Source organism: Microplitis mediator, chromosome 5, assembly GCF_029852145.1.
Source record: "Microplitis mediator isolate UGA2020A chromosome 5, iyMicMedi2.1, whole genome shotgun sequence".
Lineage (NCBI taxonomy): Eukaryota > Metazoa > Arthropoda > Insecta > Hymenoptera > Braconidae > Microplitis > Microplitis mediator.
In genome coordinates, this window is record NC_079973.1 from 105,675 (window position 1) to 129,910 (window position 24,236).

A 24,236-nucleotide genomic window follows, 5' to 3' on the forward strand; every position below is an offset into this window, starting at 1 on the left:
AAGAATATTGACAGCGTACTTTTATCTTTTATTCTCAGTAAACCAATTCTCACAATTAAAAATTCTGTATTATTAATATAATACTGTATAAATTTTATTTTTAATTTAACATCTTACACGTGGAAAATGAAAACAATGAGAGTACTCGGGCGATGAAAGTGCTAACTAAACTAAAGATAATCTATAATAATAAAGACTATCTCTTTTTATATATATATATATATATTCCAACTAACTAGTATTTATTTTAATCTTACAAATTTATTGCCAGTAAAATCGATTTTTATTAACACAATCAATGGACAATGGATAAATATAAATGAAAATAATAAAAATAAAATAAATATGTTGGTATCTTGGGTAGATCCGATTGGAAGAAAAAATGCCGGGAGTGAAATATGTTAATGCCCATGCTTGGTGTACAATTTAATTCGGTCTCTCGAAATTATTCAGGACACGCGGACTCGAATGAAAACTGGTCCTCCGAGAGGATGAGGATGAGGATGAGGATAAGGATGAGGCGAAAAAAGAGATAAAACGCTTAAAGTTTTTTTTTAATAAAAAATAACTTTGTACGCTTGATACAAACGATTTTTAAAGAGTAAGAGTGAATAAAAGGACACTGCATATATATGTAGAAAAATATTTTATTTATATATGTACTAAAAAGTTTTTGTTGAATGTTGTCAATTGTTAGATATAATTCCATAAAACTGTTATAATAAAGTTAATTTCATTACAAAGAAGTAATTAGTGAGATTGGTAAGAATTGGTTAGATTTATCACCCACCCCACTGCTTCAGACAATAAAATTCTTTTTTTTTTGTCTCACTACGACGTATATAAGTCTTGACACTGCTGCCAGAAAGTAAACATACGTGACTTTTACGCTTTTTACCATTTACAATTTACCAAGAAATCTATTTCTCTCTTAGTTACTTACTTACTTAATTACTTAAAACTTGCATATGAATGTCTCTTTCTACCACATGTTTGCAAGCCACACCAGGACCTGGTACAGCTCGATTCCTACTTTAATTACTTTATACATTATTTTTATTGTGTATCTGTATGATTATTAAGAATATATTATGTAATTGACTGGCAAGATATATCAACATCACTCTAGCATCAATCAGTTAAACAATTTTATTTATCAAACCTGGTAACTTAATTATTTCTATCCGCGGATAAATTTAAATCTATCATAAAAAATGAAAACAACGTAACTAACTGACTAACTATGTATATAACGAATATATGGCTGCAGTATATATTATATATAATGGAGTGAAATAAAAAGTCTTATGGAGAAAAATGAGTGTCTAGTAATACTTTGTCGGCAAGTTGAGAGTTTTTCCAGATTTAACTGACTATAACTACGTGCTATCGTATGTATAAGTGAAATAATAAGATGCACGAGTACATATAAGAACATAAAAATATAAAAATAATATAAGAACAACAATAAAACGGAGAAAAATAAAAAGTTGAGCCTTGAGTCTATCGGTGTTGATAATGGTGGTTATCCAGTGGTGGTAATGATCACTGATCATCATGATGCACTGGTCCAGTGGTGGTAGTAGTGGTTAACTACCGTGCATCAAGGACATCCACTTGGGTTCTCTCGGTTCTTTCGGTTCTCTCAACTCTGTCACTGGACATTATCTCTGCATATCTAGATTCTCTTCATCAGGCAGATCTTGAGCTTGAGGTGGAAGAGATGTTAAATCGAATCTAAAAAATAAAAAAACAAATGAAACTTTTAAAATTTAAGGACCCCTTTGAAGCTTTCAATAGCTTACCTTTTATTTATTTATAGTACATATTAGATATTGGATATACTCGCATCTTTATCTTTAAATATACGTTTGCCGCATGTGCTCTTTCAAACTCCCCCGAACCCGAATATCTTACCTAATTTACAATCCCATTACTCCTGTCAACAAGATGGCTTAGCCACGCAATAAGAAAATTCCAATGAGAGAGAACTACTGATTTATCATCCCATAGTTTCTTATTCTTTATATATTATATTTATTCCTCCCTTACACCTTTTTCTTTTTTTTTTCTCCTTGTTTTTTTTTACCTCTTTCTCTCTCGTCTGAGTGTAACGTTCCAATATGTTTTACAATTAATCACCGCCGAGATTATTTTCTTCGAAGAAGATGCAATGATGCATTCTAATCATTTTTTAAATTATTTAATTATTATTAATTTTATATTGCTTTTTCGTGAAAAACTTTTTATAAAGATAAATGTCTTTTTTTTTTTTTCCTTGTTTATTAACGTCTCTTAAAAAAGATAAGATGATGGATCTTGCATGTAATGTGATGTAATAAACACTCAATTTTCGCTACTAAATATTTCACTGACATTAAAATTTTATTTCAACACAACAGAGTTATTATTTAAATTAAAATTTTATGTTTTTTAAATTTTTATTTGGCGATTTAACTTATAAAACCTGAGATTGTGGGGGTGAAATTTAATAAGTCTTTTAATGTATGACATTCATGTTATTAATAATATGAGATACATGAGTATGTATAAAAAAATGTTTAAGTAAGATGAGGTGACACGATTGGCGGGAGACATTTGACGACAAAATTAATGATAGCAAAGTATCTTGATTTTAATATTAATATTAAGATTACTATAATTAAAATAAATAAAAATATGTTGAAAAATTATTCACGGCACAATAAATAAAAAAATGAAAAAAATTATACATGTTTATTAAAATGTCCTTGAGTTATTCGATTAATAAATCAACTACAGGTGGTTTTTAATCTTTATACTTAAGTCACTGAGTCTTTTGATTCTCTCAATCCTCGCGATTGCTAAGAGTATCCAAGTCTCAAGTCTTAGGAATTTACAGCAAACTTTTAACAATTCATTATTACACAATCGAATAATAAATACGAGAGCTGTCATTTAAAAATGTATTCCGAGAACAATAACCGATTGTTTTCTTTCCATTACCGCATCCAATTCTCCGCTATTCCATCTTCAGTGCAATATATTTTCAATTATTTAATTAAAAAAATATATTTTTTTATTTTTACGTCAAAAATTGGATAAAAATTTGTGCCCAATGTAACTTTCAATTTATCCACCGCAAAATGATATAAAGCAGCATATATCACATTTTATAAATTTTAAACATAACAGAAAGAGAGAAAGACCGCGTGATCGTCGTTACACAAATGTAAATTACGCTTAGCAGCAATGTGCTGTAAAGATGCTCAAATAGACATGAATCACTTCCATTAACCGAATTTCCTTATAGATTATTATTATAAAATTTATTGAGTTACGTGGATACAATACAAGTTTATTTTAGAAAGGAATTATGAAACGTTATACAATGAGTGTATAATAGTAAAAATAGTAATTGAGCCTGTACGGTTGATATGTTGATATGTTGAGATGGCGATTTGAGTTACGTCTTCGATGAGAGTTACACTCATGCAGTACTTTGCCAGTACTTTGTGGCTAGAGTTTATATGAGTCTTTACTCCTATCCAATGTCTAGAGAGTCGTCTCTTAAGATTATTTAGCCTTAGGTATGCACCTCACGCGAGACCAATCAAATTCATTGCTACATCCATCATTTATTTACCTCAACTGACGCGTGCAACAGGCACATGCGCAAGTACCTCAAGTACCTCAAGTACCTCAAGAGTCTGCATTCCATCTTAAGACTCATCGCGCCGATCGATGAATAAATCGACAAGAAAAAGGCTATTCTTATTTTATGATACTAACAACCGATAATTTTTTAAATAAATAAATAAAATAAATCTTTAGTTTTTATTATTTTTACAAAGCAATTTTGCGTTATCGTGATTCAAGTTAAATTGTATTTTGTACCTATGGTGATTTAAAAAAATGCCATTTGAATGTTAATCGAAATTATTTTGTGATGAAAACGATAACTGCATCATCAGTCATCGTCAGTCATCGTCAGCCACCTGCAGCATCGCGCGCGACCACCTACGTCTCTTTCTCAAAAGCTGTTGTTATAATATAATGTTTATACCTGCGTACCTACTCGCAACTTTCGCTGTAGTACAATATCACAATGTCACTCATCAGGAGTAGTTTACTTACTTTATTTTTTTCATTTTAATATTAAATAAAATAAAAAATAAAAAATCGTCAATAGAAATAATAAAAGCAACTGTTGGGAGTGATGGTAATAATAATTATTATTATAATGATGATGATGGTGATGATAATAATTGATGAAGAAAACGTAAGTGGTTGAGAAACAAATGGTCGATTGGAGATTGCTGATGCGGGTGAAGGTCGTTAAGGCACGTCAGAATTCAGAATGTCAATTGTTTCAGGGAGTGCGTGCAATTTGCAAATAAATACATATTTTCATATATTATCATATTTAATATTTTATTATTCAAATATTAAGTATAATAATTTTTATAAATTATATTATTATATACATATATGTAATTGATTATTTAAAAAATGGCATAGTTGAAAGTAAAAGTAACCGAGACAATTGTCCAATTTACAATTACTTGTTAAAAAAATTTAATAAAAGTATTAAAAAAAAATAATAATAATAAATATTGAATACATAAAACGAATACCTTTCATTATTGCGGCATCTTATCTTATATATATATATAATATTTATCTTACATTACAATCACAGAGCTCTATCCATCCCGATCAGGTGTTTCACATACTCGTGTAGTCGTGTACCTGTCCGCAAGTATTACACCATCCATACAGAGATCATGACGAGCGTATATGTTATACATATAACTCTTAACGCGTTCTCGCGACTTAAACTGCTCTCGCCACTATACTTAGATTACATTACATACTCAGTTGGTTTTACTGGTCTTACTGTTGTACATACGTACTGCATGATCTACCATACCATCATACCAACTCTTTGCCTCTGACGAGAGGGACAAGAGGGACGAGAGGGACCAGAGTTAAAGGCGTATTTTGTAACACTTGAGACAGGTGCGTATACATACGCTTAGCTGGTATTATTATTGCGTCACAGTGCTATGCCAGTGCTATGCCAGTGCCAGACTGCCAGCAGAGCAATTTGTCCCTTTCCCTTATAATTAGATATTAAACTCGTACCAAGTCTCTGTTTATAATAAATGCTAAAATTCATCATTATTTTTTTTTTAAACTTATTTATTTACTTAAAATATAATTTTTTTTACCGATGTAAATACCGATCAAAATGATTAATTCATGTTATTGCAATACCGCAATATTTAAAAATACATAAAAAAATTGTTATAACTGTTAAAAACATTAATTTAAATATTAAATTGACTGGAAGTGTATACATAAACACAGATGTGTTTTTTGTATATCTGTCATTAAAATAATAATAATAATAACAATAATAACAATAATGATAACAAATAACAATAAATGATGATGAGTCAAAAAAAAAAATAATACATAGGTACAAAGACTAGATTAATTGATATCGAATTTAAATATCCAATAACTATTAAATAATATTAAAATGTAAATTTTTACGGTATTAATAATTATTTTTTGTGTTATTCATCTTATGTAAATGGTAATTGGTAATAAGTCAACTTGGCATTGGATGTAGATATATACTATTGAAGATACGTTACAAATGAGATTCAACACTGTCATTTTTCTTGGCTCACAGGTGGCCTATTTACACTCGCACATTAATAATAATAATAAACTAAATACAAAAATGGATTTATTTATAATTACCAGTGACTAGTGATTCAGCAGCAGGTATCATAAAAAATATCATCCTATTATCTGTGTCCTTATAAAAGGATTTAAAAATCGGAATGTCTATAATAAAGAAGCGTTTATAATAATAAATCTCGCTATTATATTTAAACAAATCGTCGAGATTTAAAAAACGATCCAACCCTACATACATTCCACAATAAAATAATCTATTATTCAAACTACCCTTTACAGGTACAAGGATTACGGATTAAAACCCATACCGTCCTTTTTTTTTACCATCTTTAAATATTTAAAACGTCACGTGATTCAGACTACAAATGTGATTGCAACCAACAAAACTTTCAATAATTCAAAACTGGTATTTTGTTTATTATTATACATACACTCTTTTTGGTAATCTATTCAAAAAAAAAAAAAAATAAATAAATAAATATAAAAAAAAAAAACTTTCTATTTAAATTTCTAGTCTACTTGACATTTTGTCGTGGGAATTTAAAATTTTTAGCCGTCAATGGTGTTATGATTTCTTTTATTTATTTAATTGATTGATTTTGTTTTTTGTTATTTTTATTAAATTTTTTCATATGGATGTCTATTGAATTAAATTGTATACAACTGTCGTTATTCTTGATTCGAGAGACTGATTCCCGATGAATCGAATGCGTATGGTGAAAGTGTGCGAACGCCCGGCAGCGATGAATTCTCGACCCCCTACATTAAATATATATATATATAAGTATTGTAAAAGCGGTGTTGTATAAAAGCGTGCGACAATAATGACGATGGGAAAAAAGAAAAACGTATGGATGTATATAAATTTACAAGGATGAATAAAAGTGAAAGATAGCCATAGGGCAGTTTGTATTATACGAGTATATATGCGTTTGCATCTTCTTGACACGGTTGAAATTAAGAACAAATTATACGTACAATGATAAGAAATACCTTGAGGCATTGTTGCTTCATAAAGAGAAAATATTTATATACCTTGGTATTAAGTAATACTTTTACATGCATGTTTAATATTTTGTCTAACACTAATATCTCTTGTTTTTTATTTTATCTTATCTTAGATTTAAAAAAAAATTTATATAGTTAATAACTCATTTTAATTTTATTTTTATAAATTTGACAGTTTATCAGATAATTATTTATTTAAACAAAATTCAAACTTAGTACATACCTAATTTAAATCAATATTATATTATTTCTTTTTTTTATCAATGCAAATTTTTTTATTAACAACAAACTTCGATTGTAATTATGAGTAAATTAATAAATGAATCACAGTATTAAAAAAAAATATATACTTGTTACTATATCGTCTGTATTACTCTTTTAACACTCGTCCAAGTATCATATGTCTGTACAAAAACTTATCATATATTAAATCCATTAAATTCCATATTAAGTAATAAATCGTGCAAGTGATGATTAAGTAATTTCTCAGTGCAGCAACAACGTAAATAAAATTTTATATTAGTGTATAAAAATAATAAAAATTAAAAGAAAAAAAAATACATCTCAACTACAAAATGATTGATTGCCGGTAATCGAGCAGTCAACTGATCCATCCTTATACACATTCTCTTACAAACTTTACCCGGTCTTTTTACTTGGACAAATATTTGCATAACTATCAATCACGTCTGTATATAAATTTATATATGTATGTATGTAACGGTGTATATGGTTATCATAGAAATTTAGATACTACTATTGAGAACTTGTGTTGTCAAATATGTCAATATATTTTTTAAATATTTTCTAATCTCTTTATAATTTATCATAGTTAATAACTTGAGTATTATATTTTCTGATTATAGGTTCAGAGGCTCGCTGAGTACGAGCGATACTTGGGCCAAGAAGCACGTACACTAATAGAGTCTAATAGTAATAATAATAATAATAATAATAATAATCATCATCATCATCATAATAATAATAATAATAAAACGAACATAACCAGCGGCGCAGTTCTTCAACGTGCCCAACTTGAGGGTGACCTTCACCGCATCCAAGAACTATTTCCGGGCGACAACCTGCGTTTACATGAGCGAGATGTCCTCACGACGGTAAGTTGACTGATCTTTGTGCAAAAAAAAAAATTTAAATTAAAGAAAAAAATAAAAGTTGAGACAATAAAGAAGGAAAACGATTAGCCCTAATTGCCTATACGCGTAACGTCCTTTACGGATTATTTGTCGTAGCAAAAGTAAAGTCTCTATCGTTTCTAAGAACACATCTCATGTTTTTGCAATCACCACGTGTGTGCTTATTCTTCTTCATCTTCTTCTACTTGTTCTTTCTTTATCCTTCTCCTTATATTAAACGTTCTAAACCGTGGAATTTCTGCTGTAACAACAACAGAAGCAGGAGCAAAAGCAGGAACTACTGGAGCTTCTCATGCATCACGTACGAGGAAAAGGGTCTCTGCAATTTTATGCTTCCTCGGGCGTCTTACTTTACACTTTAAAACTCCATAATACCATGACCACTATGACCACCATGACCTATCCACTCGGCGGTTATATCATTATAGCTATACCATTTCCAAAAGACTTAAATTTACTTACTTACATACTAATTTACTTTTATTAAATATTATGTGATTCTTAAAATTACTCACGGGCTATTGCTTCAAAGAAAACATATATATTATTTTTTTATTTTTTGATCAAATAAAAATTATTAAACCGAATAAATAATAATTACGTGAGATTAATATGTATACATCTAGTCAAGTGTATAAACGTAATCATTTATATAATTATAGGCGGTCTTGTTATATTATAATTGTTTTTTATAACCAAAATATCATTATAAATGTACAATATGTTAAAAAATTAAAATTGATTTATTTATTTTATTTTATTAAACAGAAAATGAAGAATTTGATACGTAAGAGAAATGGACCAAATCCTGGTCGACTGACTCGCGCATTGTCGCAAAAAAATCTTCAGAATATCAGCAACTCACCAGTACCAGCGACAAAATCATCACCGCGGACATTTCTACTGGAGACACCGGTACAATTTACCACGGGTATGCAGTCCCAGGACCGGCATCTTTTTCTCTTCTCAGATCTGCTGCTGATTGCCAAGGCACGAAGTGGTGGAAATTTTAAACTCAAGCAGACAGTGAAGATGAGCGAACTTTGGCTAACCGCAGGACACATTGAAGATGTTGCTGAGTCAAACAAATCTCAAGAAACGAGCTTTGTTCTCGGTTGGCCTACGACAAATGTTGTTGCAACCTTCATGTACGTTTTTATTTTTATTCTTATCATATTCCATGTAAATTTATAATTAATAATTTATAAAATAATTATTTTAAACAGGACTGCAGCTGCCAGAGATTTGTGGTGGGGACGTTTGACAGAATTGGTACGGGAAGAAAGTCTGAAAGAACCACCAGACACCAATATCCAAGTTGTTTATCACGACAATGACACAAACACAGAATATGTAAGTATTTGCTCAAATCAATTTATTATTTGCTCATGTCAGAAATTACTGTGGTTTTTTTATTTTTCCTCCACAAAACACTTAAACTCTTTCTCTATCTTGTTAAGTTTGTCATTTTGTTGACCACTTGTTTATTTATTTATTTTAGTGCAAGACAATAATGGTGAGCTCAGAGATGACAGCGGCGACATGCGTGAGTCTAGCAACCCGACTATTGGATCTTCAAGGCCCCTTTCAGCTCTGGGCAAGAACTTGTGCTGACGAAGCCCCTTACCCTCTTATAGGCCATGAGAGGCCTTTTGCAATAAAGCTCTCTAATTTACGACACACACTGTCAACTGAAGAAGGGTTTGATCTGGAGCACTGCAACAAAAGTGGCCATGACACTTGTCATTTTATTTTGCGACCAATTCTCAAGTCACCAATAAAAAAAAATAAATCAAAAATCAGTGGATTACTTAGACGATCTTTGTCATTAAATCCAAGTATTTTTGGTGTTAATTTATCACGATTAGACGAAAATGGTTTACCTAAACCAGTACTAGTGATGCTTCAGCAATTATTTGCAAAAGGTCCTTTTACTCAAGGAATATTCCGTAAGTCAGCAAACGTTCGGATTGTTCGAGAGCTTCGAGATCAAATTGAATCAACTGGTGACTCAAGTTGTTTAGAAGATGCGCCAATCATTGCCGTTGCTGCATTACTAAAAGATTTTTTACGATCATTGCCCGATCCACTACTTACTTCTCATTTATTTCCACTTTGGATGGCCAGTTTAGAATCTAAAAATTCTGTACAGACTATCAAAAGGTATATTGATTGATTGTTTGATTGATTAATTATTTATTGATAATTATTTATATATTTTGTTTTTATTTTAGCATTCTTGATCGACTGCCAAAAGCCAATTACACTCTTTTATCTCATTTGGTGTGCGTGCTTCATCACATAGCCCGTCGTTCAAAGCATAATTTGATGTGCGCAAGTAATTTAGGCGTCTGTTGTGGACCAAGTCTTCTTTGGTCATCAAATCCAACAGTAAATCAGAGTCGTGCCATTCCAGCACTTACAGAGATGTTGATTCGTCACTGTGAAGTGTTATTTGGTGACGCTGTGACTCAGCTATTTGGCGAGGAACGCAGTGACAGCGGGGCTGAAGAGAGCACTGACAGTTTACACTGTGAGTAATATTAATCAATTAAATCATTTTTTTTTTCTTTTTTTATTTTTTTTAAATTAATATTAATAAATTTATTGGTTGTAGCAGGTGGGCTTTCGTTGGACAGTTTAGATTTAACAGAGCCTCCACGCAAGGATCACATGTCACTGTCACGTGATTCAGGACTGACATTGTCAGATTGTCAACTTTTCATACCCGAGTCACCAGTCGGCTCAGAAGACTCTGCAGTAAATGCATCAACTTCAAGTTTTGACAAGTCATCAGCAGACAAAGACAAGTGTCTCAATAAATCTTATATTCGTGTCTACACTGGCTGGGAGGATCGACTGAATGGTTATACAACAACAACAACAACAACAGCAACGACGCCGCCAACAACGACGACGACAACGACAACCCCAAGTCCAACTGCTACCAAAAATCAACAGAACAATGAACCTTTTCGCGATGACAAACTTAACTATCCAAATCCAAATTTTCAACGACAAGATTGGCTGCGTGCCCAACTTAAACGAACTCCTAGAACTAAACTAGAAGACGATCAACGCAAAGAACGTTTTGATGACAAGGATATTTTCAGTCGTGATTACTTACGTCAGGCTTCTATAAAAGAAAATGTAGAAAATTGCAAAGAAATTGTTTTTAGAACACAACAGCAGCAACAGCAACAACAACAACAACAGCAACAACAAAATGTAGATTCATGTCTTGACAGTCGTATCTCTAATCACGATTCCGAGCAGAGTTCCACTGGTGAGTCTACGATCTCATCAGAGCGTAGTCACAGTTATGATTTTAAAAAAGAACGTTTTGATTTCAAAAAAATAAAATCAGACTATTCTTCTTCTTCTGGTTGTGATCAATCACCAGTGTCGTCACAAAATGGGAGTTATCATTCAACTGGAGATTTGTATGAATTTAAAAAAGTATTGACTAAACATGAAAGTAGATTAGAAAATAATAATATTTATGGAAATCGTGAGACATTAACTGAAATTTATAGTAGTGATATTTATAAATTCAAACAAGCTGATACAATTGAGGTATTTTGTGATGAGACTGATGATGATACACGTACATGGCCTGATACTCCACCACCACTGCCACCCCGATTGAGGCATCTGCCTCCAGTGCACATGAGTCTTGAGGATCGACACAAAATCACTGGTAGGTCACGGTCTTTGCCACCTCCGCCACCTTACCGACCTCCACCCCAACCGCGAGCTCCCATTACCACAAGACATCTTGGCTATCCTCGATCGATTATTGACGATGAGAGTTATGTTTAAATTATTATAATTATTTTAAATTTATCTGCTATCTAAACTACTTGGCCAATTATTTGTTAACATTTTTAAGTTTAATATATAGTTATTATTAATAAATAAATAAAACTGTTAAAGTGTTAATGAATAAAGATAATAATAAATAATAAATTATCTCCAAGTAGTTTAGAGATATTTTTAATAAGGAGCTCAAAAGTACTCGTTGTAATAAATGAGTCTTGTAACTGAACCTAGTCCGAATTAGCCCCGATGGTCGTAGTGGACAGAATGGATTTATATATGTGTGACAATTATTATTAATTATTAGTTTATTTTATGTAAATCAAATCAGTGAGGTGAATAAAAAAAGAGACGTCTCAATTAATTTAACGACAATTACGTTTTTTGTTATTATTTTATGATTCAGGGTGCTTCCACATGCTTAATATAACTACTAATTTAAATATATTATATTAAAAATATCTTATTATTAACTTTTTTATTGATAATTATCGATAAATATATTATATTATAAGCATAAATTTATTTTATGATGATGATTATAATCAAAATAATACTTTTCTATTTGATATTTAAAATCTATTTTTATTTAAGTTTCATTTCGAAAATAATGATTTATGTAACATGACAATTACGTTATACAGATATAATAACAAAATTATTTCGTACAATAATAATAATAATTTACGATTATTTTGTTTAGTGATTATTGATTAATTTTAAGGTATTAAACAAAAATATAAAATGTATTATTATTTCTCTCTATATTCTTTGTAAATATTATAATGCCAACTTTTATATCAATAATAAATTTATCAACAAAATTATAAATTATTTTTTTTTACAATCAGTAAATCCTGCTCTAAATATTAATTATTTAAATTCAATTTAATTGATTCAAATATAAATTAATTAATACTTTATTATTATTAAGCATACTGATAATAGGAAATACTAATTCTATTTCATTAAGTTTTAGATTTATAAGACTATCGCCAATAGTAAAAGAAGTGGTAGTAATTAAATTTTTGACCCAATCTTTGAGAGTTGGATTATTACTTGCTGATATAATTTCACCGGTGTATACAGGCAGTACATGTAAATTATTTACTTGATATATTTCAGTTGAAGCAGGATATATCAATGTCTGATAAAAAAAAAATATATATATATATAAATAATATTTGTGCCAAATTATTTGAATGAATAATAATTATACCTGAAATAAGCAATCACCATATTCCATATCAGAAATGTAATATATATTTGTTTTATTTGAAAGTCGCATAACGATATTTTCATTTTTAAAAATATTGTATTTTTCATAATTATTTTTAAATTCATCTAAATTAATAACTTTTAAAGATGATGGCATGTTTGGTGATTTTGGTCCTTGAAATTGTGAACAAATAGTTATTTTAAGACATTTATAATTTTTATTCAAATATTTATAATCGACTCCATAATTTTTACGTTTAACCATTTCTTCAAATAAATTTAATTTATAATAATAATTTTTATAATCGTACTCAAGTGTAACCAATTGATTGTTATTATATTGATAGCAATCAGTATAATCAAACAAAGTTATTGGTACATTTGTAGAATGATATAAGTTACCAGTATAATTTTCTGGTTTTAATTCTTTCAAATCATCTTGATCGATAACATCACCTGGTTTTAAATTCATTTTTTTACCAATAGATTGCTGCTGATTAATTTTTGATATTTCCGGAAATTCAGGCAGTGAAAATAAATTTATTTTAATAATATTTTTTTGGTTTAAATGTTTTAAAATAATATCTTTGAGGTCATTATGTAAATGCTCAAAAGTAAAAAGAGAACGATTGACTGTGTTATAATTATTACTAAAAGTAAATACACCATTTACAAATTGTGTTATTGTTTGGTTATTATTGGAGGATATAATGCGACTTTTATATAAATTTGTTTCGAAAAAATCATTTAGATAATTTATTTGAATTTTACTTTGATCAATTTTATTGCACAATTCAGCCTTATTTACGAAAACCTACATAATTTACAAATATTAGTTTAATTATTTTAAATGAGTTTATTTTTATAGTTTTCTTACTTGTAATAAACAACCTCCTGTATTAATTAATGATACCGAATGTGTCTCATTATTTCTTTTGAATCGTAATATATCTGATGATTCATGTAAAATTTTATAATTTTTGCTTCCGTTAAAATTCGGCAAATTATTTTGTTTAATTGGATTGACATGTAGAAATTTGAATGCCATTTGTCGGCATAATTTTATAATACCATACGAATATTTATCACTTAAAAATTTTTTATCGATATTAAAAAAGTTATCATTCTTTATATCAAATTTACCAAATATTTCAGATGGATTATACTTTTCATCATCAATATAAATATCTGGATAATAATACGATTCAAATGATTCTATAGGTACACAGTTTCGTTTAATAGTCGTAATATAATTTCTATTTTCGAGTTCGTAATTGTCAATAAAATCTACCCCATCACTGTAACTGTTAAATATGCTACCACGGACGTTAACTGACGTCGAATTTAAATCATTTAAATTGAATGTATCACCAGGAAATAATTCATCGAATGGTACTATTTCACTATCTACATTTATTGCTATGAAATTTATAATTACGGATAAAATTATAAACATTTTATAAAATCCAATTAAAACAAGAAAAATATATTTTTTCAAAATAATGACAAAGTTTGTTTAAAAATATTCTGAATATATATTTAAGCTTGACGGAAAACTTTTAAACGATTATTTTTATCTATACATCAAAATGTAATAAAAATTCATTAGTGGAAAAAAACATAAAATTTATTTTTTATTATCAACTTTTTGCACGTTTTAAAACTAACAAATAAATTGTTTTTATAATATAATAATAGGTAAATTTTAAATACAAGGTTATCATTTGTTGAAAAAAATTTTTTGTATATATGTAGTTTGTTATTTTTTACAATTATTAGATCTAAATATTTTTTATAATTATAAATTATGCATCAGTAAAATAACGAAATACGTCAGGTGCATTTGAATTTAAAATTTTCTTTATTAATTGTATTAAATTGGAATTATATAAAATCGACGATACCTATAAATATATAATATGGCCAAAAGTAAGAATATGTAATGCATGACGTTAGTTATATAGATTATAGATAAATTTAATTTAATAATAATTAATTTCAGAGGTTAATTTTAAGAAATTGACAGACAGGATACGAGCTATTAAAATTAAAGAAATGGCTGATATTGAAGATTTTATTGATTTACAATTAGATCGTCCACTTTTACAAAAGTTACGTGTAAGTAAAACTTAAAAAACTCAAGAAATTATATTTTTTAAGTCCTAATTAGTTATTTATTATTATTTCAGACTAATGAACAAATAAAAAGACATACATTAGATACAAATTTAGACAAAAAGCCACTAGATCGTGCACTACATATTTTATCGTAAGTATAATTAACAATATAAAACTTAAATCCCATTAAAGTCAATAATATACATAAATTTAAATAATAATCTTAATCTATTTTTAACGATAAATTATCTATTGTAAAATAAAAGACGCGAAACATTATTTTTTTTTTATCGTCAGTATAATAAACTAAATAATACAATTAAATAAAAAATCGTGCATGCATAATTTGTCTCGATTGTTAATCCAAGGTCCCAGATTTACGTCATCTTGTGAATCATTAGTCATCGTGTGACTCATTCATACCTCTTCTACTCTCCACATAAATCGCATAAATCTAAACCCCATAAAGGTATGCGTAGAAGTAGAAGCAGGTACTTGAAATAAAACGCGCCTTTTTTTTCCTACCAATAATAAACTCCAACGAATATCTGTAAATTTGTATCGAGATGGAGAACCTTCGTCACTCCTACCAATCCTACAAATCCCACTCGTATGATGTCGTATAATTCCGGTAGACTTCTGGCACTTGTGCTAACTGCTGGCAAACCTTCGGGTATTATCGACTGTAGTCGTAAAATTTCGTCGTTATTCGGATTGTTATTATTATTATTGTTATTGTTATTATTGAGTGCATAATGGCAGTAGTATAGCGCATACCTTGTCAGACTGTTAGTTGATGTTAGTTGTCACATCCAGTTAATTTTTCTGTTTATAATTATTGTCACTGTAATCGGTTACGTTTATTAATTTATATTAATGTGCAACTAAAATACTTGATTTAATTTTAAAAACAATTTTTTTTTTCGTTGTTACTCTAATAAAAAATAATAATTTATCGTATTAGTGTTATCGTGGTAATTAATTTATAAGTGTACAATACGATGAATGAAAATAAAAATGTGGCAAGAGGGAGGCGAAGCTCCCTTTGATGAATTAATTGACTCGTGAGTTCCACTATATATGCATATTTTTATAAATATTTTTAACGTATCTGTCCTCTGCATTTTTTTTTATTTTTTTATTCGTTTTTTTTTCACTAGTTACTAGTGTAAGAGATGCAATCGATGAAAGAAAACGTCGCGTTTTACGGCACGTTCTAACCCAGCTAAAAATAACGTAAAACGTACCAACAATTTTTAGTGTCTCCAATTCCACTCTCCTTTTACTCTTTACATACTTATCTTATGTATCTACATTACTACATATTACTATAGCTCTAATAATTATACTCAACACATTTAAATTTTTTAAAAAAATCATTAATTAAAATTTTATTTATTTATATGACTAATTAAAAATATTATTAGATTTCAAAAGACCGGAAGCGAGAGATGTATATAATTATATAAAGTTGTTTTTTTTTTGTTTATTATTTAACATCCTGTTTATTTAGTTGGCTATTTAAATACTCCAATAGATAGTAAATCTTGTTCTAAAATAAATCCCGTATTACTACGACAAGTTTTAATTGAGTAAGGTCATGGTACTGAATAAAATTAACACGGAAATTAAATTTATTTATATAGAAAAGGTGATGATATACAGAAATTAAGTGTAATACAAACTTTACCAAGTCTGTTGGTTGGAGATCCCCAAACATGTATTCAAAGATTAATGCCCAAGATGCAGCAGACTCTGCCTACAGCATCAACAGAATTTCACGTCGCTGCATCCTCAACATTCAAAACAATTTTAGAACAAAGACTTGTCAGTCACTCAACATTTACACAGACATTCCTACAAAGCATTTTAAATTCACTCGACAGCAAGGATCAAGGTATCTATTATTATTATTATTATTACAACTTTAATTTTTTATTTGTTAATTTATAAGTACAATATTTTATATTTAGTTGTAGCTGATGCTTGGCTGGAGACCTTGCTTGATGTTATTGAGTTACTACCCAGTGAAGTCATCAAGCGTGAGGTAACAAAAGTAAAATTTATAACACAAACACCCATTCATTATTATTACAAATAATTTAAATGTATATATATATTTTTTTTTTAGATATTACAAGTAGCAATAAGTAAAGGACAATTATCACAACCAGTCAGTTCACGTATCATTTGCTGTAAATTACTGGGAAAAATATGTACCCGTTTTAATTCACAATTGTAAGTTTTTTAATTTATAAATAATTATTTTATTTTATTTCATTTTATTTTATTTATTTATTTATTTGTTTAGAATAAAAAAACAAGTATTACCGACAGTTCATTCACTGTGTCAAGATGTAAATAGTGATGTAAGAGCATGTATATGCTTACAATTACGTTTTGTTGCGGAAGGACTGGGTCCTGAATCAGTTAAATCGGCATTGTTGCCATCGATTGTCGAGCTCGCGAGTGACGAAGAGAGTATCGTGAGACATGCATCTGTACAGACAATAGTTTATCTACTACCTCATTTACATGCAGACGTTATCAAAAGTACCATATCACCGCTGATTAAAAAATCATGCGACAATGCATTAAAATCAGATGTAACTGTCATGTGTACAATTGCCGAGGAGTTTGGAAAACTGGCAATTGGTCTAGAAAAATCATTATCAACATCTGAAAAATCTTGGCTTATTAAATTTTTTAAACAATTAGCCCAAGTGGGAATTTTACCCAAAAAAGATAATAATAAAACAGAATTTGGAGCAACTGCTTGTTCTAATACTCCCAATAAAAATGAATTTTCTAGTGTTAACACATGTACCAGTAATCAAACTGTTATTGAACATTATGTTGAGTGTCGTAGACTCTGTGCATTCAATATTCCCGCAATGTTTCTTTTTGCGGCTTCCACTGCTGAAGATGTTGATCAACTTTTACCAACATTCACTGATCTTTCTGCTGATCCTTATTATTTGGTTAGACGAACTATTGCCTGCGGTATCCACGAGGTAATTTTTATCATTTTTATACTTTATTTTTTATTTTATTAATTATTTTATTTTATTGAAACAGGTTGCTAAAATTCTTGGACCAAAAAATCATTTAATAAGAAATGAATTAATAAAATTACTAAAAGACGATCATGAACAAGTTTTACAGGGTTTGATACCACAATTATCAACAACATTGCAACTTTTAACCCAAAGTCAAGCACTGGGAATGGAACAGCTTGTAAATATTTATATTTATTTTTTAATAATTTATTCATTTATTTATAAATTAATTTTTTTATAAGGAATCATCAGTTGTGGAGTTGGGAAAGGCATTAATGAAATGTGAAAATGAAATTTTCAATACGAATAATTGGAGACTGTCTAAATTAATATTACAACAATTAGAAATATTACCTAAATGTTTTCCAAGTGATTATATCTATACGTACTTTGTGCCTGTGGCTTTGAATCGTGCATTGAATGCGGTAGATATTCAAATTATAATATTTTATTTTATTTATAAAATATTTAATTAAAGTTTATAAAATTACAGAGACCTATGCCGGTGAGATTAGCAGCTGGACGAACATTTTTAGTGTTTATTCGGTACAATTTAAAACCAGTTCAAAGAACCGAATTGAGGAATAAATTGTACAGTGAATTTGCACGTAATAAAAGCTGCTACGTAAGAATGTTATTTATTCGAATGATGATTGAAGCAATGTCACTCTATTCCTCAATGTACTTTAAAGAACACTTTTACACGGTAGTACTGAGTCTTTCAGATGATCCAATAGCAAATATTCGGCTTAAGCTTGTAAGTTTATTGCCAACATTAAAATCATATTTACGTTTGCCATCGGACAAAAAACTTTTGTCGTCATTCGAGTCGAGTGTACGTAATTTAATGAATAATGAAAAAGATCGTGATGTTATTTCTGCATTGACAAGTGTCATACGTCAGCTAGACGAAATCGATGTACGTCACGAAGGTCAATCAGTAAGTATTTTTATTTTATTATTTTTTTCTATCATTAATTAATTCATTTATATTTTAGTCTTCGATTAAATCAAATAAACAAGACAATGAAGATTTTAAAAAATACGAAGAGGAAAATAAAATAATGGCAACTATACCAAGTAAATTGACAACTGGGCAACAAGTAATGACAGTAAAAAAATCACCGATCGCGGGAACTGGACGATTAACTACCAGTGATGGAACAACGATTCTACGTACTACTAAACAGTCTGGAATTTTGACTGACAATTTATCTAAAACAACGTACGATATTATTTTAATTATACATATATATTAATAATAATTAAAATAATTAATTGCAGTATGTCATCGCAAAAAGTTAAGCAGGCAGGTTCAATACCAATAACGGATTCAACGACATTCAAGTCGAGACGTGAGTTACTTTTCCGGTCTACTTATTAATATATACTATTTGTGAATACAAATAATAATTTACTGTATTTAAATATTTATTTAACAGAAACGACAAGGAGTTTTGATTTAGCAAAAGCCAGGTAAGTTACCAATTTGAATCCTTTACATGTTAATTCCTTTCTTCCAAAGCTTATGATTTATAAATAATAACAAATTAATGACAATCGGTAGTGGTTAGTCTAACAAGTGACTAGGAACCGTGTAAATGGACTAATTAAATAATGATTTTAGTACGTCCAGCGACGATTTAACATCAAGCTGGGCTCGTTTAACTTCAAACAGCATGTTACTAACACATTTATGGGAAAAAATAGACCGTTGTACATCTTCAACGCCCTCGCCATCGTCGTTATCTTCATCACCATCGTCGTCAATGTCGTCGATGTCGTCAATGTCATCGTCGTCAATAACAAATCCAAATTCTATAATCGGGTCTAATAATTCTGAAGAAATAGACATTTCTAATCACCATCCGTGTAATTGTTACAAAAGTTTTATTTATCCGAGTCCTCTGTCAAGTCCCGGTAATTGTGAGCCCGAGTACAAAAATAATGAGCCCACGTGCTCTTGTCGGGAGTCTTTATCATCTAAAATGAATTCTTGTCATTTATATCACCAAAAATCAAATTATTTTGACACCTCATCACTAACAAGTCCACTCTTACTAACCCGTAAAGATGAAACCAGGCATGATATTAATAATTATAATCCTTATAAATATTTAAATAATTATTTTGCACCACGTGAAAGCACGCAGAGTTATAATGATAAACTTATGCCAAATTTTGCTGCTCTCCGTGCTGTAACAAATGCTGCACAGCATAATTCATGTTGGGCTTTTAGTTCGATGCCTGAGATACCGGTGACTCTTTTGGATGACGAATTTTTGGTCGACACTGGGGTCAGAATTCCTGCACAATTGTCATCATCTCAAAGTACATCGAAAATTCCAAATCTCCAGGATATTATTTATCGTAATTCACGTATTGGTAATTACAATGGAAATAAATCACGTCGAAATATCAGCTCTGTTAGTGGAGGAAGTTGTGGTGGTAGTGGTGGAAGTGGTAGCAGTGGAATAAATTTAGAAAAAGGTAAAAGTAAAATGCACTATCCGTTGCATGAAACCTGTCTGAGAAGAACAACGAGTGTTGATAAATCAAGTATAAGTAATATAGTTGGTAATAGACTGTCGATGAGTTTTGATGACACGAGAATAGATAAAAGTCATACAATGTCGATGGAAGATGATATGAAAGCTAAAAGATATCCATCAAGAACTATTGGAAAACGACTGAGCAGCACTGGCGAGAGTCTTAGTGGAAGTAGCAAAATAATTGATGATAAAAAAAGATCATATATGGAACGTGATAAAAATCGTATGACTCCACCTACTAGAGTCCTTGACAAAAGTAAACGACACTCTGCCAGCTACAGTATTAAATTTTTTGATACCAAAAGCTACAAGGATAAATTTAAGAGACACAGTTTAGAAGTTCCAGACTACAATCCCGAGCGGGGAAGACTCAAGAGGAATTTCACCCTGGATGTCAATCATAACCAGGGAATGAGTAAAATTCCACTGAGAAATTCATTTGCGGTTGGTAGCCGCACCGCCCCGGTCACCAGAGCTTCCAGTCCAATAAGATTGAGACCACAGATTAGCTTCGATCGAGGAAAAGAGGAAAACGATGGTGGGGATGATGGGGATGAGTATCGTGACGAGAGGGTAATGACGAGATTCAGTTCTAGCGATGAACAAGTTGATAAACTTTGTATTAGATTTGCGTACGTTGATGCGTATCAGAGAGAGGAAAATCCTCGTAAAAGTATGAGTAAATTACCTGTTTGGGTACCCAGAAAAAAATCATAATTCTGTTACCCTACATTATAAATCTTTCGTTGCAATTATTTCATAATCAGTAATAATTAGAAACTTTTTAGCAATTAAAAATATATAATTTATTAGACATTGAGTTATAAATAATTCATTTACTACTTAATTAATAATGAAAATACTACAAAGCTTAATTGACTTTTAAATATATATATACGTGCACGTTCCCTATAACGTTAAAAAAAAACATTTTTAACAGGGTATATATGGAGTTTAAATTAATATAACAGTTGATTTTAGAAATATTGCTAAAAATTTAAATAATTTATTTTAAAAATTTTATTTTATCCAAATATTAAATATTTAAAATTTATATAAATTATATTTATCGTTGAATTTTTCCTATAGAATTTAAATAATAAATTCTTTATAGATAGAAAAAAATAAATATATATGTAAAATGTAAGAGTACTAGAGTTGCTTCTTACTTGAATAGTTATTGGGCAATAATTCAAAGCCATTAATAATATTAAAAAAAAAAAAGTTAAATAATTATCATTAACTGAAACAATTACAATGAATTAATAACAGCAACAACAACAACAGTATTGACTATTAGTAATTAGAGCTAGTCTTAGATTCATAACTTTAGGCATTTATTATTTTATTTAATAAATTAAAGCTAGAGCTTATTAACATTTTCTTCCTTTTTTATAATCGTTAAATTAATTTTTAAAATTAGGTATTATTTTAAATAAAATTTGTTTTATTTATTTATTTAGATTTTAATTGTATATTTTTATAACTTTAGGATTTAGATATTAATGAACAGAATTAGAGTATTTAAATATATAAAAAAAGAAAAAGAAAAAGAAAAAAACAATTGGAGATGTACAAAATAAAAGAAAAGAAAAATATTTATTTTAAATATTTGCGACGCAATTATTTTGGATAATTAAAATAACTAGCTTAAATAATTAAAATGTTTGGTATTAAAGTAAAAAAGTTATTTAGCGTGCCTCTAAATCTTAAATAATAATAATTTATTTTACTCTGATGCTTTAAAATCTCGATTGCAGAAAGTAAATTAAAGAATAAAGAATAAAGATTAAATGTGCAAGTTATCATATCGTATCGAGGATTATCATGTCGGTCCACTGAGAGACTTATTTATATAATAATAATAATAATAAATACAAGGAGAAAATATATGAATAAACGAAGAAAGACTTTTAATCGTCCGGAATGTGCTTGGAAAAATATATATTATATATTTATTTTTGTATAGATCTTTCATGTTCAAAACTGACATATGTGCCAGATATATTAATTATCAATATATGTATATATAAATAATGGATTAATAATAATTATAAAAAATGTTATTGTATAGATAATTATATCTAATTGTTAAATTCAAAATGACCCTATATAAAAAAAAAAACAAAGATATATATATATATATATATAATTTATTAATACTGTTTAATGTATATACCCTTTAAGATTCTATTATAGAATCGAAATAATTAATTAGACTATTTAAAGTTTATTTATTTAAATAGAATATCTCCTGTCCATCTTAGTACTTGTTGCAAAAAATATATCTGTGATAATTAAATCATTGTCTTGTTATTTTATTAACTAATAAAACAGCACACACTTATTTTTAATACAAGGATAAAAAGAAAAAAACGATAATTTTATATTTTTTCAAATCATTTTTTATTTATTTTTTCTACTATTTGAATAACTCAAAAAATTTCAGTCACTACATTTCCATTATTGGTGTCTATACTTATAATTATATAATAACCAAAATAATTATCCACTTGAATTTTTTTTTTATATATCAAACTACTGTTTGACGTGCATGTTTTTTAAAAATTTTAAAAATCTTATATCAGCACTGCGGGCATTAAAATACGCAGATATAAAATTTTTTAAAATCATCGCGAAAATAACGCGACTGGCAGTGATGATAATTATCAATAATTAATCAAAATAATATTTATATTTTCATGATAATTTTAGTAGTTAACATACAAATCTAATACGTTACATGTGAGCAAAGGCCAAGAAGCGATCGTGCAAATTTATATACCCAATAAATTAAAATATTTAAGTACAAAAAAAAATTATTAAAAGAAAGTATTGTTTTATAAAATTGTTCACACAATCGCTTCTTATGACACAATTTGCATTTAAATAAATACTTAAACACTATCAGGCATAAAAACAATGACATTTATTATTACTTTTACGACTGATAGTGATGATCAATCAGAATTGTTGATTAATATTATTAATGCACCTGTTATTAAATATATACAGCTATGAAAAAGTATTTTGTTGGCATCACTCCCTCGTAACGAGAAAAAAAAAATATCCTTTAAAAAATGTATGTGTACTACCACAATATTTACGACTATTTACACATATAACTACGTAAGTACATTATTATTATTATTATTATTATTATTATTAATTTTAATTTATTCACTTTGATTTATTCACTCATACGGTTTATATTTATCTTTCATAACTTTATTTATTTTAAAATCTTAGATATGGTTCGTTTGCCAGTATACAATTCATTATTATTATTATTATTATTATTATTAATATTATTATTATTTAATAAATCTGGTTTTATTATTTTTAAAACGCTTAAGATTTGTTTGTGATTATCATTTTTGATTTGTTCAGAATTTATGTTTACATTTTGCAAACGTATTTAACTGCGATTGTCGAATTAAAAATAGTTACAATCAATAAGCTAACAGTGACAAGCTGTGAATTTTATTTTCAAATATATGTAATAATTTACTGTATACCTTCAAGTGGATTTAAAATTACAATTTTACCATTTTCACATTTTCGCAATAGCGTTTTTTTTTTTTTTTCTCATCTACATTTTTGTTATTTATATG

General features: G+C 28.7%; 3 protein-coding genes and 1 long non-coding RNA gene across 12 annotated transcripts in view; 3 read left to right on the top strand and 1 right to left on the bottom strand.

Annotated features, from left to right (window-relative positions):
* The window catches only part of LOC130669086 (rho GTPase-activating protein 20-like), a 100,188-nt gene extending 87,864 nt beyond the window's left edge, over positions 1–12,324 (top strand). For 3 of the 6 annotated variants that reach the window (XM_057471769.1, XM_057471770.1, XM_057471771.1), the window contains exons 7-12: positions 7,569–7,817; positions 8,625–9,004; positions 9,083–9,209; positions 9,358–10,019; positions 10,091–10,389; positions 10,474–12,324. In XM_057471769.1, coding sequence (XP_057327752.1) covers positions 7,569–7,817; positions 8,625–9,004; positions 9,083–9,209; positions 9,358–10,019; positions 10,091–10,389; positions 10,474–11,678 — 2,922 coding nt within the window. In that variant the 3' untranslated portion in view covers positions 11,679–12,324. The remainder of the gene's footprint in view (positions 1–7,568; positions 7,818–8,624; positions 9,005–9,082; positions 9,210–9,357; positions 10,020–10,090; positions 10,390–10,473) is intronic. The other 3 variants (XM_057471773.1, XM_057471774.1, XM_057471772.1) reach the window with 2 other exon arrangements.
* LOC130669088 (uncharacterized) lies at positions 4,523–6,777 on the top strand. Its single transcript, XR_008990120.1, has 2 exons — positions 4,523–5,001; positions 5,974–6,777. It is a non-coding gene; the product is annotated as an uncharacterized LOC130669088 (long non-coding RNA).
* Positions 12,325–12,409: 85 nt separating the features above from the next.
* LOC130669087 (uncharacterized) lies at positions 12,410–14,424 on the bottom strand. The gene is made up of 3 exons (XM_057471775.1): positions 13,771–14,424; positions 12,895–13,707; positions 12,410–12,822 (listed from the first exon to the last, which is right to left on the bottom strand). Exons 1-3 carry the CDS (start codon positions 14,347–14,349, stop codon positions 12,559–12,561), a joined length of 1,656 nt encoding a protein of 551 aa, XP_057327758.1. The 5' UTR covers positions 14,350–14,424; the 3' UTR covers positions 12,410–12,558.
* Positions 14,425–14,917: 493 nt separating this feature from the next.
* Positions 14,918–23,441, top strand: LOC130668101 (serine/threonine-protein phosphatase 4 regulatory subunit 4-like). 4 transcript variants are annotated; one of them, XM_057470178.1, is made up of 13 exons: positions 14,918–15,011; positions 15,083–15,162; positions 16,658–16,908; positions 16,985–17,058; positions 17,143–17,249; positions 17,323–18,025; positions 18,090–18,248; positions 18,313–18,495; positions 18,549–19,010; positions 19,069–19,295; positions 19,355–19,425; positions 19,513–19,546; positions 19,698–23,441. In XM_057470178.1, the coding sequence occupies exons 1-13, from the start codon at positions 14,949–14,951 to the stop codon at positions 21,337–21,339; spliced, it is 4,056 nt and encodes a 1,351-aa protein (XP_057326161.1). In that variant the 5' UTR covers positions 14,918–14,948; the 3' UTR covers positions 21,340–23,441. The 4 variants fall into 4 exon arrangements, with proteins under 4 accessions (XP_057326161.1, XP_057326162.1, XP_057326164.1 ...); XM_057470179.1 differs by having other exon boundaries at positions 14,920–15,011; positions 18,564–19,010; XM_057470181.1 differs by having other exon boundaries at positions 14,921–15,011; positions 20,310–23,441.
* The last annotated feature ends 795 nt before the right edge of the window (positions 23,442–24,236 follow it).

Bases quoted from the DNA above. Each gene is read 5' to 3' on its own strand.
- LOC130668101 (XM_057470178.1), top strand. From the start codon at position 14,949: ATGGCTGATATTGAAGATTTTATTGATTTACAATTAGATCGTCCACTT. The intron at 18,249-18,312 runs GTAAATATTTAT...TTTTTTTATAAG, and splicing joins CACTGGGAATGGAACAGCTT to GAATCATCAGTTGTGGAGTT. The intron at 19,011-19,068 runs GTAAGTATTTTT...TTTATATTTTAG, and splicing joins TACGTCACGAAGGTCAATCA to TCTTCGATTAAATCAAATAA.
- LOC130669087 (XM_057471775.1), bottom strand. From the start codon at position 14,349: ATGTTTATAATTTTATCCGTAATTATAAATTTCATAGCAATAAATGTA. The intron at 13,708-13,770 runs GTAAGAAAACTA...TAAATTATGTAG, and splicing joins CAGGAGGTTGTTTATTACAA to GTTTTCGTAAATAAGGCTGA. The intron at 12,823-12,894 runs GTATAATTATTA...TTTTTTTATCAG, and splicing joins ATGGTGATTGCTTATTTCAG to ACATTGATATATCCTGCTTC.